Source organism: Mixophyes fleayi, chromosome 6 (assembly GCF_038048845.1).
Source record: "Mixophyes fleayi isolate aMixFle1 chromosome 6, aMixFle1.hap1, whole genome shotgun sequence".
NCBI classification, from domain to species: domain Eukaryota; kingdom Metazoa; phylum Chordata; class Amphibia; order Anura; family Limnodynastidae; genus Mixophyes; species Mixophyes fleayi.
The window spans coordinates 99,036,925-99,051,960 of NC_134407.1; the positions used below are offsets into that span (position 1 = coordinate 99,036,925).

Consider the following 15,036-nt stretch of genomic DNA (forward strand, 5'->3'; position numbering starts at 1 on the left):
GAAAATAAGATTTGTATAAAGTGTTTGTCTAGATGAACTGCTTATAAACGGTAATGCCATTATTTTAGTGTGCATTAGCGAAATGTATTATAAGGAATAATAACCGTTATTGTAAATTATTACTGAAATTAGAAGTTACCTTAGAATTCCAGGAACTGTATACATTTATACAGTCTCAGAACGCATCAGTGATATCCAATATCTTATATAATAAATTACGGTTAGTTTCCTCCAATTCTAAGGGATGCTGTCTTATGATCAGAGACTTCATTCATCGGGTAATTGCATTGAAAGGCTTTTATACCATTCTATCAAAATATTACATTCTACTAAGGAAAACATGACATGTTGTTGGCAAGTTATAGAAATATCTGTGATCTTTCTCCTGAGCAATTTTGTAATTGTTTTTTTTGCAATTTCAGGAAAATAATCTAGCACTGACAAGCTTTTATATCATTAAGCAAATCATAGGTAGCAAATAATCAGAAAGAACAAATGGCAATGCCACATTGTAATCAAATAAAAATTCAATTTATTATAGGGAAATCATCCCAAAACGAGTTAGTACATGTACATCTAATGTACCTCATTATATTTGATGCGTCCTCTGCATCAGGGTCTGCACAGTACTTGTTGGCAAGGATTAGACAGGCATCTGCTGACTCAATCTAAAAGTGAAAATACTCATAATCACACACAATAGTTTGACCCACCATTTACACATTGTAATAGAGTTATTGAGATAGAGAAACAGATGACAAATCTATTAAACTAAAAACTTAAAGGGCTTGCCCTCCTAGAGATGACTATTTTACTGGTTTGTACTTGCCCTTCTACTACATTTACTAAATACATGGCTGTATCTTTTGGATTTTTTTATGTTTCAGCCAGTGGTAGAAGTGGGCTGGTATACCATGATATGTCATACCAGAACTTATCTGAACTGCTTTCATTAAAAAAAAAATATTCACTTACATTTTCCATACCACCACTTCTAAATTACCACTTCCACCACTGCTTTCAGCCATGTATTTATATCATCAGACAAAGGTGTTCGTTTTTGCCTCTTTATTCAATACAATTGTATCCAGATACCACGATTGGATTGTGTGAATGAAAAAACAACACTGTCTGAAATCATAGTAGTTATTCAGAAAGAAAAATAATGCTTTTAGTAAAATTTGCAGGATTTAATAAATTAAGGTGATCTGGGGAAATTTATTTTTGTTAAGAAGGTAACAAAACAGAGCGGACATGGCTTCACGTGTGAATTGTAACTCAAAAGAAGCAATCAAAGGTATCCATAGATTCATTGGCAAATTTAAAAACATCTTTTTTTTTTTTTAAATGCTTGTAAGCAGGGTCACCAACGCTCCAGTCTCTCAAAGTCCTACTTTTCTTCTTTTACATCACTTATAAACCACACAGTAAATGCTGCCAAGGCTGTGATCCTCTCACTGGTAAAGCAGTTACAGTTTGGTACTTAGGCTGACAATACTATACAGAAAAGAGTGGAACCACTAAAAGGGAGGGGTGGGTGTTACCTCCATTATTAATTGTACGATTTCCTCCGGAGCCACAGGAAGCACACTGCTGCTCAATAATATTGGAAACCAAAATAACATGATCATAGCTTTACAGTATAAGCTTGTATTTACTGTTTAGTCTTCAAGACTGGATGCGGTTTACATCTCTATAACAAGTCCCACTGTATTAATATTACACTTTGCTTGTTTCTCCAGGAGGGGAATACGTTTTTTTGCACTAGCAAATTAAGATATTTTTATTTTAGAGTCATTAGACAGGAAACATTAAAAAGTTTTCCAAATTGTTCCTATAGCTACTTTTATATACCTAGACAAATCTAAGCAAATTAGATATATTCATAGTAGTATAAGGATATCAATATGTGTACTTCACTCAAGGTCTGAAAGAGTTATAGGGGTAGAAACATGGGTATTTTTTACATTTTTATTTTTTATTCAGGAGTTCCCACTTGGGTCAAGGAACTGAAGTGAGCAGTTATTGGACATGCCACTGGACCCAACTGCTGTCACAGACAGCATGATTCCGTTTCTAGCATTGAATTTATCAATCTGTGAAGTGGCACAGTCAGATATGGCATATTTCAGAGCCATAATGCATTATGTTGTGAATATAATAAAAAATAAAAGTTGAGGTGGTGGGGCCTGGATGCCAAACAAGATGGCTGCATCTTCATGTTGCTCCTGAGGCTACTGCATATAATCCTGCTACATCACAGACCGAACCACCTATAAGTGTCCCATCTGGGCACATTACCGACACTTCGTATGCCCAGCACTTCCCAGGTCCAAAATCCTGACACAGCGAGCTCTCTTTCCCACTATTGAGAACCAAGGCCTACCTGTATGTGATTGCCATGCAGTCCCATGACACCATCTGGACACCTCTATTGTACAGCCTTTCCTCTGACCCTCACCATCTGCCCATTTGTATGACCAATTGGGTAATTCCCCAGGTTGCAGGTAATTTGAAGCTAAGTGACCAAGCTTCATAGGAGAGGAAGTGTCCCCAGTGCACAATGTAGTATTGGGCGGTTGATTTAGTGCACCTGCACAGAGCACAGTGCTCCATCGGATCAGATGAGCGTAATGGCAGGAGGTCTTAATACAGTCTGTGTTCATAAAACATCAGGCGTTGGATTCAGCCTACAGAGCTGTAACAAACAACCTAACAACACACTGCGCTGTTTCAGAGTCACTGGCCTCTCCACGTCCATGTCACCCTTCTGCATATGTTTAACCCAGACCTTCTAGAGAACAGAGTACTAAAAAACTCTCCCATCCCTGACACTCTGTTTGGGAGATACAAGGGATATGTCATCCATTGGACTTATTTTATCATGTTCCCCTTGCTTACAAATAGCATCCTGCTCCCTGGACCAAATAGGAGCCATATAACAAGGCAATATCGAACAGTCATGCAAACTCAGTGGGGCCAAATTTAGCTCATATTCACACAGCTATAGAAGCTTTATTTATTTCATTTTGTGCCAATTGACTATGGTGAGGGCCGAATTAGATATTACACCTGTGACTGTTACAATACTGGGCTTAGTGCACTTTCCAGTGCACATTATCTATTATTCCATGCTATCAGTGAGAAATTGCTGTGTAAACAGCCAGTGATAGCACTTAGCAGATATTGAGTAATATTTCTGACATTTGCTGCCCTCAGGTGGCCACTATTGTGTATTCAGCTCTACTGAACTGCTTCAGCGATCCCTGTCTCTGCATTAGCTTGTGACAACTTGCTGATGTAATTGTTTTCCACAAATTTGACATACGCTAGTATGTCTCCAATCGCTATATAGCCAGTAACCCCCAACATAATGTGAAACACTCTTTGGGGTATGTGACCGGCAACCCTTCCACCCCTGCATCTCTGTTAACTAGCACTTGACTTACAACACTCCAAGTAACCTATTAACCTATTAAATGAGACTTTCTATTCTCCTCATGTGCAAACAAAAGAAAGCCACATCTAAAAAGGAAGCTAGCCATGGCAGGGACCTCACACTGCGACCAGATGAACATTACCTTAAGATCTCTACAGTCTCCACTGCCATGGATCCACTTTCTAGTGGTATGCCATCACAAACTCCAGCTGGAGGTGACCATCTTCCAGAACCCATGGAGGCAGCCACTTCCCTGGAAGGTAGTGAAGAAATTCATGAGATCCTCCAACATATTACATCTGTATCGAATACGCGGGACATTTTCGCCCTGGAGCAAAAAATGCAAGGAGACCGTTTCCATGACAGTTTCCAGTATCCATGCCGACATCTCACATTTGACCGTCCGACTTACATGTTTAGAAGAAAACAGAGACGTCTCAAACCAGTATACTGCCAAACTGCACGAGTCGGTTACCCGCTAGGCCTTTGAACTCAAATATCTTCAGGCAAGAATCGATGACTTGGACAATTGGGGTCACCGCAACAATCTTCGCATTAGAGGCACCGAGAAGATATTTCCTCCCATGGTATTGTGGATGTCCTCACGAAGATCTTTAACAAAGTCCTGGGGCAAGACCCCAATGCCCAGATAATCTCTGACAGAGCCTGTAGGGCCCTACACCCCAAAGCTCTTAATACAAAGAAGCCTTCTGATATCATTTGTAGATTACATTACCACTCCCAAAGGGAGAAAATATTGTGGAAAGTTAGAAGTCTTGATGGTATTGACGGTCACAAGGCTCTCCCCTGGCACAGTGTACAGCAAACATGGATTCTTAGACCACCGACTGAAGAGTTACGAATTCACTCGCTGGATCCCTGTCTGTGGCTCTGCAATAACTCATAACCTGTCAGTTATATGTTGAGGAGCATGCTCAGTTCAACACTCCTGGCAGAAACCTGCCTTCAATTTAAAAATGTATATGTTATACTGAATCTGATATGAGTAATGTATGGATTAAGAATGCTTTTTGGGAAAAATCCACCTAAATGGTAACAATCTTGTGTTGCACAAGTATCCCAACTCCCCTCTTTGCTCAATTAGTCATAAATGACCAATTAGAAGACAATAGCACATCACACTGCAATGCAATTCATGGATGTTTTAATATCAGCACCAACTCCAGAAACACTGTTAAAACATAATTTATGCCACATTAATAACGTGTCTTTTCCCTTGCATTGTAGCATAATAGACATATTCTGTTACCTTAACTCTTGCCAGGTCATGAGGGTTCAGGACGGATCCCTGGTAAAATTCTACCTGAGTAAAGTGCCTCTTGAAGAGAGCTTCTAGCTCCAAGTTAGGGGATATACTGCAGAGAAACACATTAAACATACATAAGCAAATGGAAAATATTCAGTATTAACAATGTCAAGATTTGATGCCATCTTTCATAAAATTTCTCTCTCTCAATTGTTATCCATTTGGACCCAAAATTCCCCTGCAAATGTTTTCCGTCTGATTATAAATATGTAGGGATAAATGTCTCCATTGGTTGCAGGATTTATAATTGCATGCGCAGTGTAAATCATTTTAATAATATTTTATGTAAACATGCATTTGCAAGTTTACTGTGGTGTGAGTGCCTACAAACACAGGCTTTTTATGCAAATCTTAAGTATCCACCTTTAACCATTTCAAAAGTTGTGCTGGCGTAACTTGACTTTTTTTTGTACATTTATGATTCATTCATCCTTCTCCTCAGAGGCTTCATTATTTTAGATGGCTTTTAGTGTACAGCATGTTCAAACAGAAAAACAACTTTAAATAAGCAACAGCTTATTTATCAGCAGATATTTTAAAGGATAAGACCAATGTTAGACTGTTACATTTATTGGCAATCTTGCAGATCAGCAAATGGCGCATGTAAGGTAAGTAAACATTTTGTTTTTTATTGTCAGTTTTTAGGTTTTGAGTGGCATTTTTCTTTAAAGAAAGGAAAGAGATAAAAATGCAGTTTGCAGATGTATTCAGGCCTGTGTGGTCCGGTAGCTATATGTTTAATTGGCCTAGTGAGGATAAAATTATCTTACCATTGGCCACTGACTGTGCACCATTAAAATGATTGTCACATTTCTTGGATAAGAAACCCAGTGTTTAGTGATCCTTGGTCTACCGATAGAATGCTCTTTCTTCTTAATTATCATACCTTTCATTACAATCCAAGTACATAAAGGAAACACTTAATTGTTTAGACATCTCAGATGAGTAAGCTTCTTCTCAATAATCAAGCAGTGGAAGCTTCATCACACTACTCAGGCTTAGAAAAGGCCATCAAAACGCAGCATCCAAAGAAGGAGACTTGTGAGTAAAGCCACTGAGGGGGCAACTATCCCTTTACAGAGATCAGTGGCTGACAGTATAGTAAAGGTGCATTAGTTAACTGCCATTAGGGTGACAATAAAGGGCTGTTACTTAAAATTAATCATCTCATATCCTATCTGCAGTTTGCCAAACAACAAAAAATTGATTTAAGAATTGGAAAAGGTTTTTTACTTTTAAGTTAGAGATTAGTGGCCAAAATTCAAAAGTTATCTGTGTTGTACAAACCTAATACTGCCCATACCTCGTGAAAACACTAACCTTCCAGGAAAATTACTATAACAATCTTGTAAAAAGCTTCCCTTATCTGCCAGACAATCCAGTGGCACATTTGGGGGGGGGGGGGGGGGGAGAGTTTCCAGTTACCCAAAAAAACCTTATACTTCACAACAGTTCTGTGGTTTTGAAAGAGGAAAAGGCTTCTAGGAACCTCCTCTTGTCTGCATTAAACTATAAAAGTCTGCAGTCTATGACCCATTGTTGTGCAGATCTACCTATGTTTTTTTAGCTTCAACAAAATGGCCACCATGATTGCTCTCAATTTTGGCTCAAATTTTTCTGTATAAATGCAGAAAAATTTAGTTACTTGTGATATTCTGCAATTTCTTGGCTGCTGAGAATGATGTGAGACACTAGGTAAGTAACTAACACTCATTTTATGTTTTTTTATTTAATTGTACGCGCGAGATATTAGTATTGATTTTGTTGTATTACTTTACAAGAGATTATAGTATACTATTTTGGTAAAATGGTCAAGAATAATTTACAGGAGATTAATATAAATGTACATCTTACTTTATTCATCTTTTTTGTTTAACATATATTATTACATTTCTATAAACTGTCATTTTCTATTTTACTATTATTGCAGCAAGTGGTTTTTTTTTTTGCTTTTTTTTTCTCTTGCTTTTCTTCCCTGAAACCAAGAATTTGGAAGCCCCCTCTAGAAATCCTGTTTTTGTCCCTCATGTATATGCAACTGAGGATGTCACTATTCTTTATCTATAACATTTGTACCGGTAATTCACATACAGTTGGAAGAACCAAATTAAAGTGGCAAAATGTATTCATAGTCAAATGAGGATTTACAAGCTCCGAAAATCATGTTATCCATCCTTATCAAATTTGAATGTTGTTTGTATATCCATACCGCTAATGTTTAGAGAAGTAATCATGCGCATCACAGTGTTTTCTACCAGGCATCAAGTCAGCGATATTTCTAGAATGGTTCTATACTCTTCCTGCTCTATTCCACACATTGGTAGATTCAGTTCCATGGACCATATAGATGGCACTGCCTACATTTGGTGGCCTAAAGCCCTATCAATTGACTTTAAATTGGGGTTTCCATTTTTTCCCCCAATACCTTTACCTCAAAATACTTACTACTGTTATTATAGCAAATATTTGCCTGTGGGGTTTGCATGTTACATAATAATACAAAACCATATTTATTATTTTTTTTACTTTCTTAAATTTGTTTCCTATTAACTAAAGATGTCTTTAAAAAAATACTGTTTAAGTTTGTGAAATTTCAATATATTTTCAAATAATGATTGGAAAACATTATTTGTAATCCAGCAACATATGAATAGATCTTGTGCCAAGTACTGAAATTTTCACTTACTGATGACATTGTAGTAAAATTTATTTTACATTGTTTGGTATCATTTATATACGTTTACAATTCAATTTTTTTTATAGAAACCCAGAGCAAAATATTGCCTTTGTAATTGGTTTGCTGATGGGATTTATTACTTTGAAATACATGAATAGATGTTTTGTTTTTTCAATATGGAGATAGAATAGAAATGATAATTTAATGTATTTCAATCCTGAAGTAGTAAACACACCTAATCAACTAATTTTGGCAAATATAGATGTATTGCATTTACGTTATAGAGACATACGAATTGCCAATAAAAACGTATATATTTTCCCCCAATTGGTATGATGAAATTACTGGAAGAAGCACTGTAAAATAGATAACACTGAAAGTATGAATTCACTTTTTGTCTTGTTTACCAATGTTGTTTAAGCAAAAGAAAGTTATTTGTTTAGAAAGCAACAGCCAGCACTTACGGTAAAGGAAGAGGAATAAATTTATACCAGGCTAATTAATTTGTGGAATTTAAAAAATATGATGGAAAGATTTATGATGATGGTGTATAAGCTCTTCTTTCTGCGTTTTATCCGTTATATAACTTGTGTTCTAACCTATGTAAAATAATACGTTATTTATTTATGAGACATTATATTTACATATTGGTTCAATCGAACATTTGGGATAAGACAATTCTGTATAAACAACCTTGTCTCTGCATATTTTAATTTAAGAGAACTTGTCAGGGCCACAATTTTAAATTATTTCCTCCAATTCCAGAGCTCTACCTTTGTCCGTCAGCTTAAAACACAAGCCAAAAGTGGCATTACAGAGAGGGTGGCGTAATACAGAGGGTAATATATAATGGAATGAATACATGTAAATATATTTTTGCGCAGAGCAAATGACTGGTAGTAAGTGATGGCGAGGTTATAAAGGGGATGTTTCAAATAATGCTATCTTGTTGAAATGATGATGTTTTTCTTTTAGAATTTTATCTTGATATTCAGAACCCCCTCTCTGGATCAACACTGTACATCATCACCTTGATGACACTACACTAGCCAAAAGAATATTAATTAAATGGAAGACAGAAGAAAAAAACAGCAGAATAAAATGGGGCAGAGGATGTGCGGATACATAGCAATTGCATTCTTAAGTGAATGTAGCTCTTACAAGCAGACTAGAACTCTTTCAATGATGGGCCCCTGTTTACTCAGGAGCCACTGTTTTGGGAAAGCATTTAGGTCATGAAATCAGGAATCAGCACTGGGGTCATGAGTTCAATTCCCGACCATGGCCTTATCTGTGAGGAGTTTGTATGTTCTCCCCGTGTTTGTGTGGGTTTCCTCCAGGTGATTCAGGTTCCTCCCACACTTCAAAAAACATACTGGTAGGTTAATTGGCTGCTAACAAATTGACCCTAGTCTGAGTGTCTGTCTTTGTGTCTGTCCATCTGTGTGTGTCTGTCCATCTGTTAGGGAATTTAGACTGTAAGCCCCAATGGGGCAGGGACTGATGTGAGTGAGTTCTCTGTACAGCACTGCGGAATTAGTGGCGCTATATAAATAAATGGCAATAATAATAATAATCATTTACCTTTCCTTGTCTTCCCTGCGACTGAGCAGTCACCCATGGAAATTTAATGACTGGTTACATTTTTATATTAATCCACATTTAAAATGTATTATTTGGACTATATTCTTGAACTTAATAAATCCCATATCATTTCATTCCATTTAAGTTTAACCAGTTATATTATTTTTAGTATCTACTGTCTATCCATATAATATATTAATTTTGCATCCAACTTTTTCACATTATTACTGTTAACAAACTTTAATACCCCTCCCCCCAGTCAGCACATTGTCTCTTGTTCTTTTACTTAAATTTATTAACTGTCCAGGACTTTCATCAGATTCCCTGACAAATTCTTACACATGCTTGCTTGTGATACTATAATGCGTTCAAGTGCAATTTTATTTCTGCTGAAGACAGCAAGATCCGAGCAGAAGAGGAGAGACAACGAATTCTACTACTCCGATGACAAGAGTGTCTGCTTCTTTATATAGATTGTGTAGAGTTTGGTACATATCTATGCAATTATCGTTCAGATCACACAATTCATAACCATCTGTTCAGATACTGTAAGAGCGTGTATACTCCCACGATCATGTTTTATCGTACCAAAACACACTGCATCTGTTGATTTGGTTTTCTAAACTGCCTAAAAATCGCGATCAACGATGTCGGACAAATGTGGAAGTATGCAATGCACTCACGACCGTCTGTCCAACACTGTTGCCAACATATTGCAGAAGTGTAGGCAGATTACTGTAGAGCAGTGTTGGCTAACCTGTGACACTCCAGGTGTTGTGAAACTACAAGTCCCAGCATGCCCTTCCAGCAATAAGCTGCTATATATTGGCAAAGCATGCTGGGACTTGTAGTTTCACAACACCTGGAGTGTCACAGGTTAGCCAACACTGCTGTAGAGCATGTATAGAGTCACAATCTTTTCACAGAGATGAAAATCACAGTTCTGAAAGTAAATTGTGTAGGAGTGTATGCATCAATTGGCACGCTCATTGCAACTTTCATTCCTTGGTATAATTGTTAAAGAAATTGTATCTGAAGTACGATTGCACAGGTGTGTCCCCAGCTTAAGCCATAACAAAATAGCCTGTTGGTTACAATTTATCTTCCTCAAAGTTTGGTCAGTTGAGGAAATAATCTATATTAGTTCCTTTAAAGATCATCTAGGTGGTATCTAGAAAAAATACACAAATTAAAAATTAGCCCCTGATCTATTTATTAATCTGATCAGCAGATACTATACTAAATGATCTCTCTTTAGTGCCAACTTTATATAACAATGAATTGAAGCTCAGTAAATAAAGAGCCAATGAACAAGTAAGAGAGATATTCAGAACAGATTTGAATCTTAAGACAGATGGCTAGCGGCCGGGCCCATACTGAAAACCTGTTGTACATTATCATGGGAGGTTACCCACTTGTGTAGGAATACGATCTCCACATTCACATCATCCCGGTCTTTGTGTAGAAAATCCTTCAAGAAGTTGGACACACTTTCTAAAGTGATGTGACCACAGACCACAATATGCCTGGAATACAAAGGAACTAGTAAGAATTGGGAGCATTGTGATGGAAGTGGGAAAGGAGGAAAGTTCAGGCAGCATCCTTCAATGGATGGACATCTTCTAGGAGATCCAGAGTGAGACGCTATGAAAGAGAAACCATTACACAAGCAATAGTGGCTTAGCCCATAAGTGTTTCTTGTATCAAGAAATTCTCTTACATCAAAACAAACATATACATTAAAAATACAATAGTTTAAGAGCTTGATCGATGTGTGTTCTGCTATCTTGCATTTTTGTAATTAACATTTCAAACACAATCAAGATATTAGCAATATTTTGAAATCAACGGTTAAACACATTTTTAAAACCAACCTGCAACTAGACGAGTATCAAGTTAAAATGTTATTTAGAAAAAGCATACAAAAGACATGTTTAATTCATGATATATTTATTTGGTTAATGTATTGTAGTTAAAGCTGATTAGCTAAACAACTCTATTTATAAAAACAGTGAAAGACATTATAAATCATTAGAAAACTACCGTACCACATCACAAAGCACAGTGTTCTGTGTACAGATGATAACAGACAACTAAAACAAACGTTAATTATGGAAGTTCAAAACTCTTCTAATGACAACCACTGACCACAAAATGTACACAAGCTGGGTAATATACTAAGGCTCACCAATCAGGGGTTAAAATTACTTACCAGGAAAGAAATGTCCTATATACTCTTCTGAATATTTTAGAATTTCTCCACATAGCTATTGCCTAACAACTACATGCATATTCGTGATATATGTATTTGTATGTAATAATGGATAAGCTCTGACCATTTTGACTATAACAACTATTTTATATATACAGTAATGTCACCGACATTTTCAACAGTACCAACCAATTGGTCCTCATTTCCTATAAATGTGATAAGTGTCACCAGAGGCACTTAAAAAGCACCTGTTGCCTACACATAAAACAGTTCATGAGCATGCAGCCAGCAATTCACTTCAATTACCAACAGAATTCAAATGCATCAGGAATATCGCTCAGGTTTAAGAAATATTAGTCATTAAGTGTATAAGTGATACTATTGTGTTTAGTCATTAGCTGCATTCTCATGAATTTTGTTTCAGCCCACACAACGGCAGACACTGCTGTGTTTCGGTGACAGACAGTCATGCCCTACATTTATTAAACATTATGGAGGACATTTACGAAAAACTGGTGCATAGATAACTGAAAAATGAATGTTATTTGTTTGCTTAAACTTATTTGTCGTTTCTTATATGTCTAAAACTATTTTTTATCTTCTGATTTTGAAAAGTACTGTTTTACTGAAAAATACAGAAGGAATCCCAGCTTACTTATTAGTGTTTTTGAGATACCTATGAAATCAGATTCATCTCTTAACATGCAGCAGAGACATTTACCAACTCTGAATTCACTATATATAAATATTTTATTTTGGGGGGGTTCGACCAATAGTGTTAACAGTGTTTCTTGAAACAAATATAAGAATGTGTGTGGAGCCCTTAAGAGTTAACAACATTTTATTTGCATGTACAAAACAAATAGCAAATGTCACTTTCATTAGATAAATAGTACTAATGAAAAATACCAGATGATGCAATGTGGGGATTTAGTTGTCCTCACTTTAATTCCTTCTTTGAACATAAACTTTATTCTTGATCATATGTATGGTGTATCCACTGCATCATCATCAAACCATCACTGATGTATCATAAACCAGTTTCTACCCAATGTACTAAATGTTATTACTCTGCTTGCTCTCCCCAGAGTTTAGGGGCCTATTCATTACAGAGAAACCCTTCTCCCTCTTTACTATGCCCTCTACCTCCCAGTGATAGCATTCGTTGGGTCTGTGTGTGCAAATGTGTTTACCACGGACAACAGCGATACAAAAATCGCCGCTGTCCTCCTATCACTATTGCCATCTCATACTAAAGTATTGTTTTTATTTTTTATTATGAAAGTGAAACTGTAATCTACCAGTTACAGAACGCAAGCGCTCAGCAAGCCGGGTCATGCATGTGCAGATGGACATATGACTGGCAGGTAAGACTCCTTAAGCCAGTATGACCGGGGAGCTGAGAATCACTCGGCCACCCCAGCAAAATTTTGATAGTAGACGGAGGAGAGAAGATTTTCTATTTCTGTGATAAGCAGTGATGGAAAATAGTTCATAGTGCCTTCTGATGGTAAATAGATGTTCAACTTCATGATGAGGTCATGATGCCACCTTGTACTCTATAGAATAAACTACAAGTACCAAAGACTTCTCTATTTGTCACTGAGCCCACTATAAACACCAGTGATTTATTGATACGAAATTGAAATCTATTGTTAGTCAGTGACAGGTGAACTTCAGATTCATGAATAGATCCATAGATTACAACCTCACCTTAAACCTATAATTATACATTGTAGAAGTAATCAGACCAAGCAGATCCAATATTAGGCAGAATATAATGTCATGTCAATATTTAGTGTAACAAGATAATGGAAAGTCTTACAGTATTGAATAAAGTTCAAGTGGAGTAATTTACAGTGGTCAGCAGGCAATAGCTCAACAGATTCCTTCTCACACCACCTAGTGATTAAATGCTGGAGCTGCTATTAACATACAGTATGACTTGGTAAGTAGAACTATACAAACACAAGTCATGTTTAGAAGAGTGCCCTGTGAAAGTACACGTGAAACAGAGCAAGTGATAAGCAGAATACATTAATTTATAACAAAACATTTTAAAACAAAACTTGCGGGTATCAGAGGACAATGGAAAAATGAATGATCCAGTATGAGCTTTTATTCTAGCAAAACAGTGTGCTCCCCACGGATGCCTTGACAATGCTCAGGGAAGTATTTCTGTTACCAAACTGTATGGGTGGTAACATTTTAAATGTCTTCTTACATTCACATCAATGCAGAGACTTCTAAGTACTTAAATATATTTATCTATTTAGTGTGAGAGGTGGGGGGCAAGTAAAAAATAATGTCATAGGGAAGAGACACCTTGGCTACGATGCAGGTACAAAGCAAATACAAGTATGAGAATTTGCTTTATGTTAGGTTAATGTACAGGCACATGGAGAAGAAAAAGAGCCAATATGTTGTGAGAGACAAAAGTGTGGAAGTTATACAGATACAGATATATATATATATATATATATATATATATATATATATATATATATATATTTTTTTTTTTTTTTTTTTTACATAGCCACTCACAACACACTAAATAGTAAAACAGAAATTTTGGGCAGGGAACCCTTTTAAGCCTGGAATTCCCAGTCCAACATGAGTCTCTCAGACTCCTTCACTGCCAGTTAATTTCAATGGTCTTCCTATGCTGGCCACTTGTGATTGGCTTGCGGCTAAGGGTATTCCATCTTTGATCATTTTGCAGTGTATGGGTGGGTTTTTTTGCTTTTGTTTTTGCTTTTTAAAAGGGGATTTTTGTTTTATTTTCCCATCTGGACCACAATATATCAACAAGAAGAAAAAAATATTTAATATTTTTGAACAAGGGTTTTGAGAGAGCTATTTGTGCATTTACAGTTTGTTTATTTACTCATTTAGTATACTGGGCAGGGATGTTAAGTTAGTTACCTGAGTCACCACAGGTCAAGGAGAATCATGGAGTCTGGGAGGAGGGAGGGGGGAGCACACGGTTTTTTTATATATATATAAATCTGCTGCATTAAATGTAGTAAGGGCTATAAATAAAAATCTTGCAGTAGTAAATCCATTAAAAATATTACATCAGTGTAATTGTTTGATAAACCTTGACCATGGAAATAACAGTAATAGAAGATTATCACTATGAAAGAAAGGACACAGAATCCAAAGAATAACTGGATTCAAACTGGTCATCAGGTAGGCCATCCAATTCCACACAGGGTGTCCACACAAAATTTATCAAAGGTTTAGAAGAAGCCATATATTTGGCTCACATTTTCACACTTTTTTTTTTTACTTCATTATTGCCGATTGTTGGCGTTTGCACTTTGATAAATTTGTACCAAAAACACAACAAATACAAAGTTCCGAGTTTACTGCTCTAATCCTTTTCTCCACCAGGCCATAGTAGAGTGCATTGGGGTGTTCTGTAATTTAGAATTGGTTTCATTTGTAATTTATAAAGAACTTCCTGACTGGAAAAGTATTAATAGCCCACTTCCTTCATGGATTCATTTGACCTCAGTTATGCAATTGAGGATCCAGAGCCAGAGACCATAACAAGTATAGGAAAATACTAGGAGCAATCCCATGTAGCCTGACAACACAAGCCTTGAAAATACTACAAATAGAAATAAAGTATGTAGTCATGTATATATGTATATACATTGTATGAGACTTGTTTACAGGCCTTGGAAAAAATTAAGTTTTCTTCCCATTTAAAATATAATGTAGAAAGTGAAATATAAAAGTTGTTGAACATAAAGGGAGCACCAAAGGTTTTTGTACATCTGTTGCTATAA

At 36.4% G+C, this 15,036-nt stretch overlaps 1 protein-coding gene across 13 annotated transcripts in view; it reads right to left on the reverse strand.

Moving 5' to 3' along the window:
• Window positions 1–15,036, reverse strand: part of KCNMA1 (potassium calcium-activated channel subfamily M alpha 1) — a 407,193-nt gene that overhangs the window by 111,798 nt on the left and 280,359 nt on the right. For all 13 annotated transcript variants that reach the window (XM_075217090.1, XM_075217089.1, XM_075217100.1 and 10 more), the window contains exons 10-12: window positions 10,443–10,553; window positions 4,710–4,815; window positions 586–668 (exon numbers count right to left, since the gene is read on the reverse strand). In XM_075217090.1, the coding sequence (XP_075073191.1) occupies window positions 586–668; window positions 4,710–4,815; window positions 10,443–10,553 (300 nt within the window). The remainder of the gene's footprint in view (window positions 1–585; window positions 669–4,709; window positions 4,816–10,442; window positions 10,554–15,036) is intronic.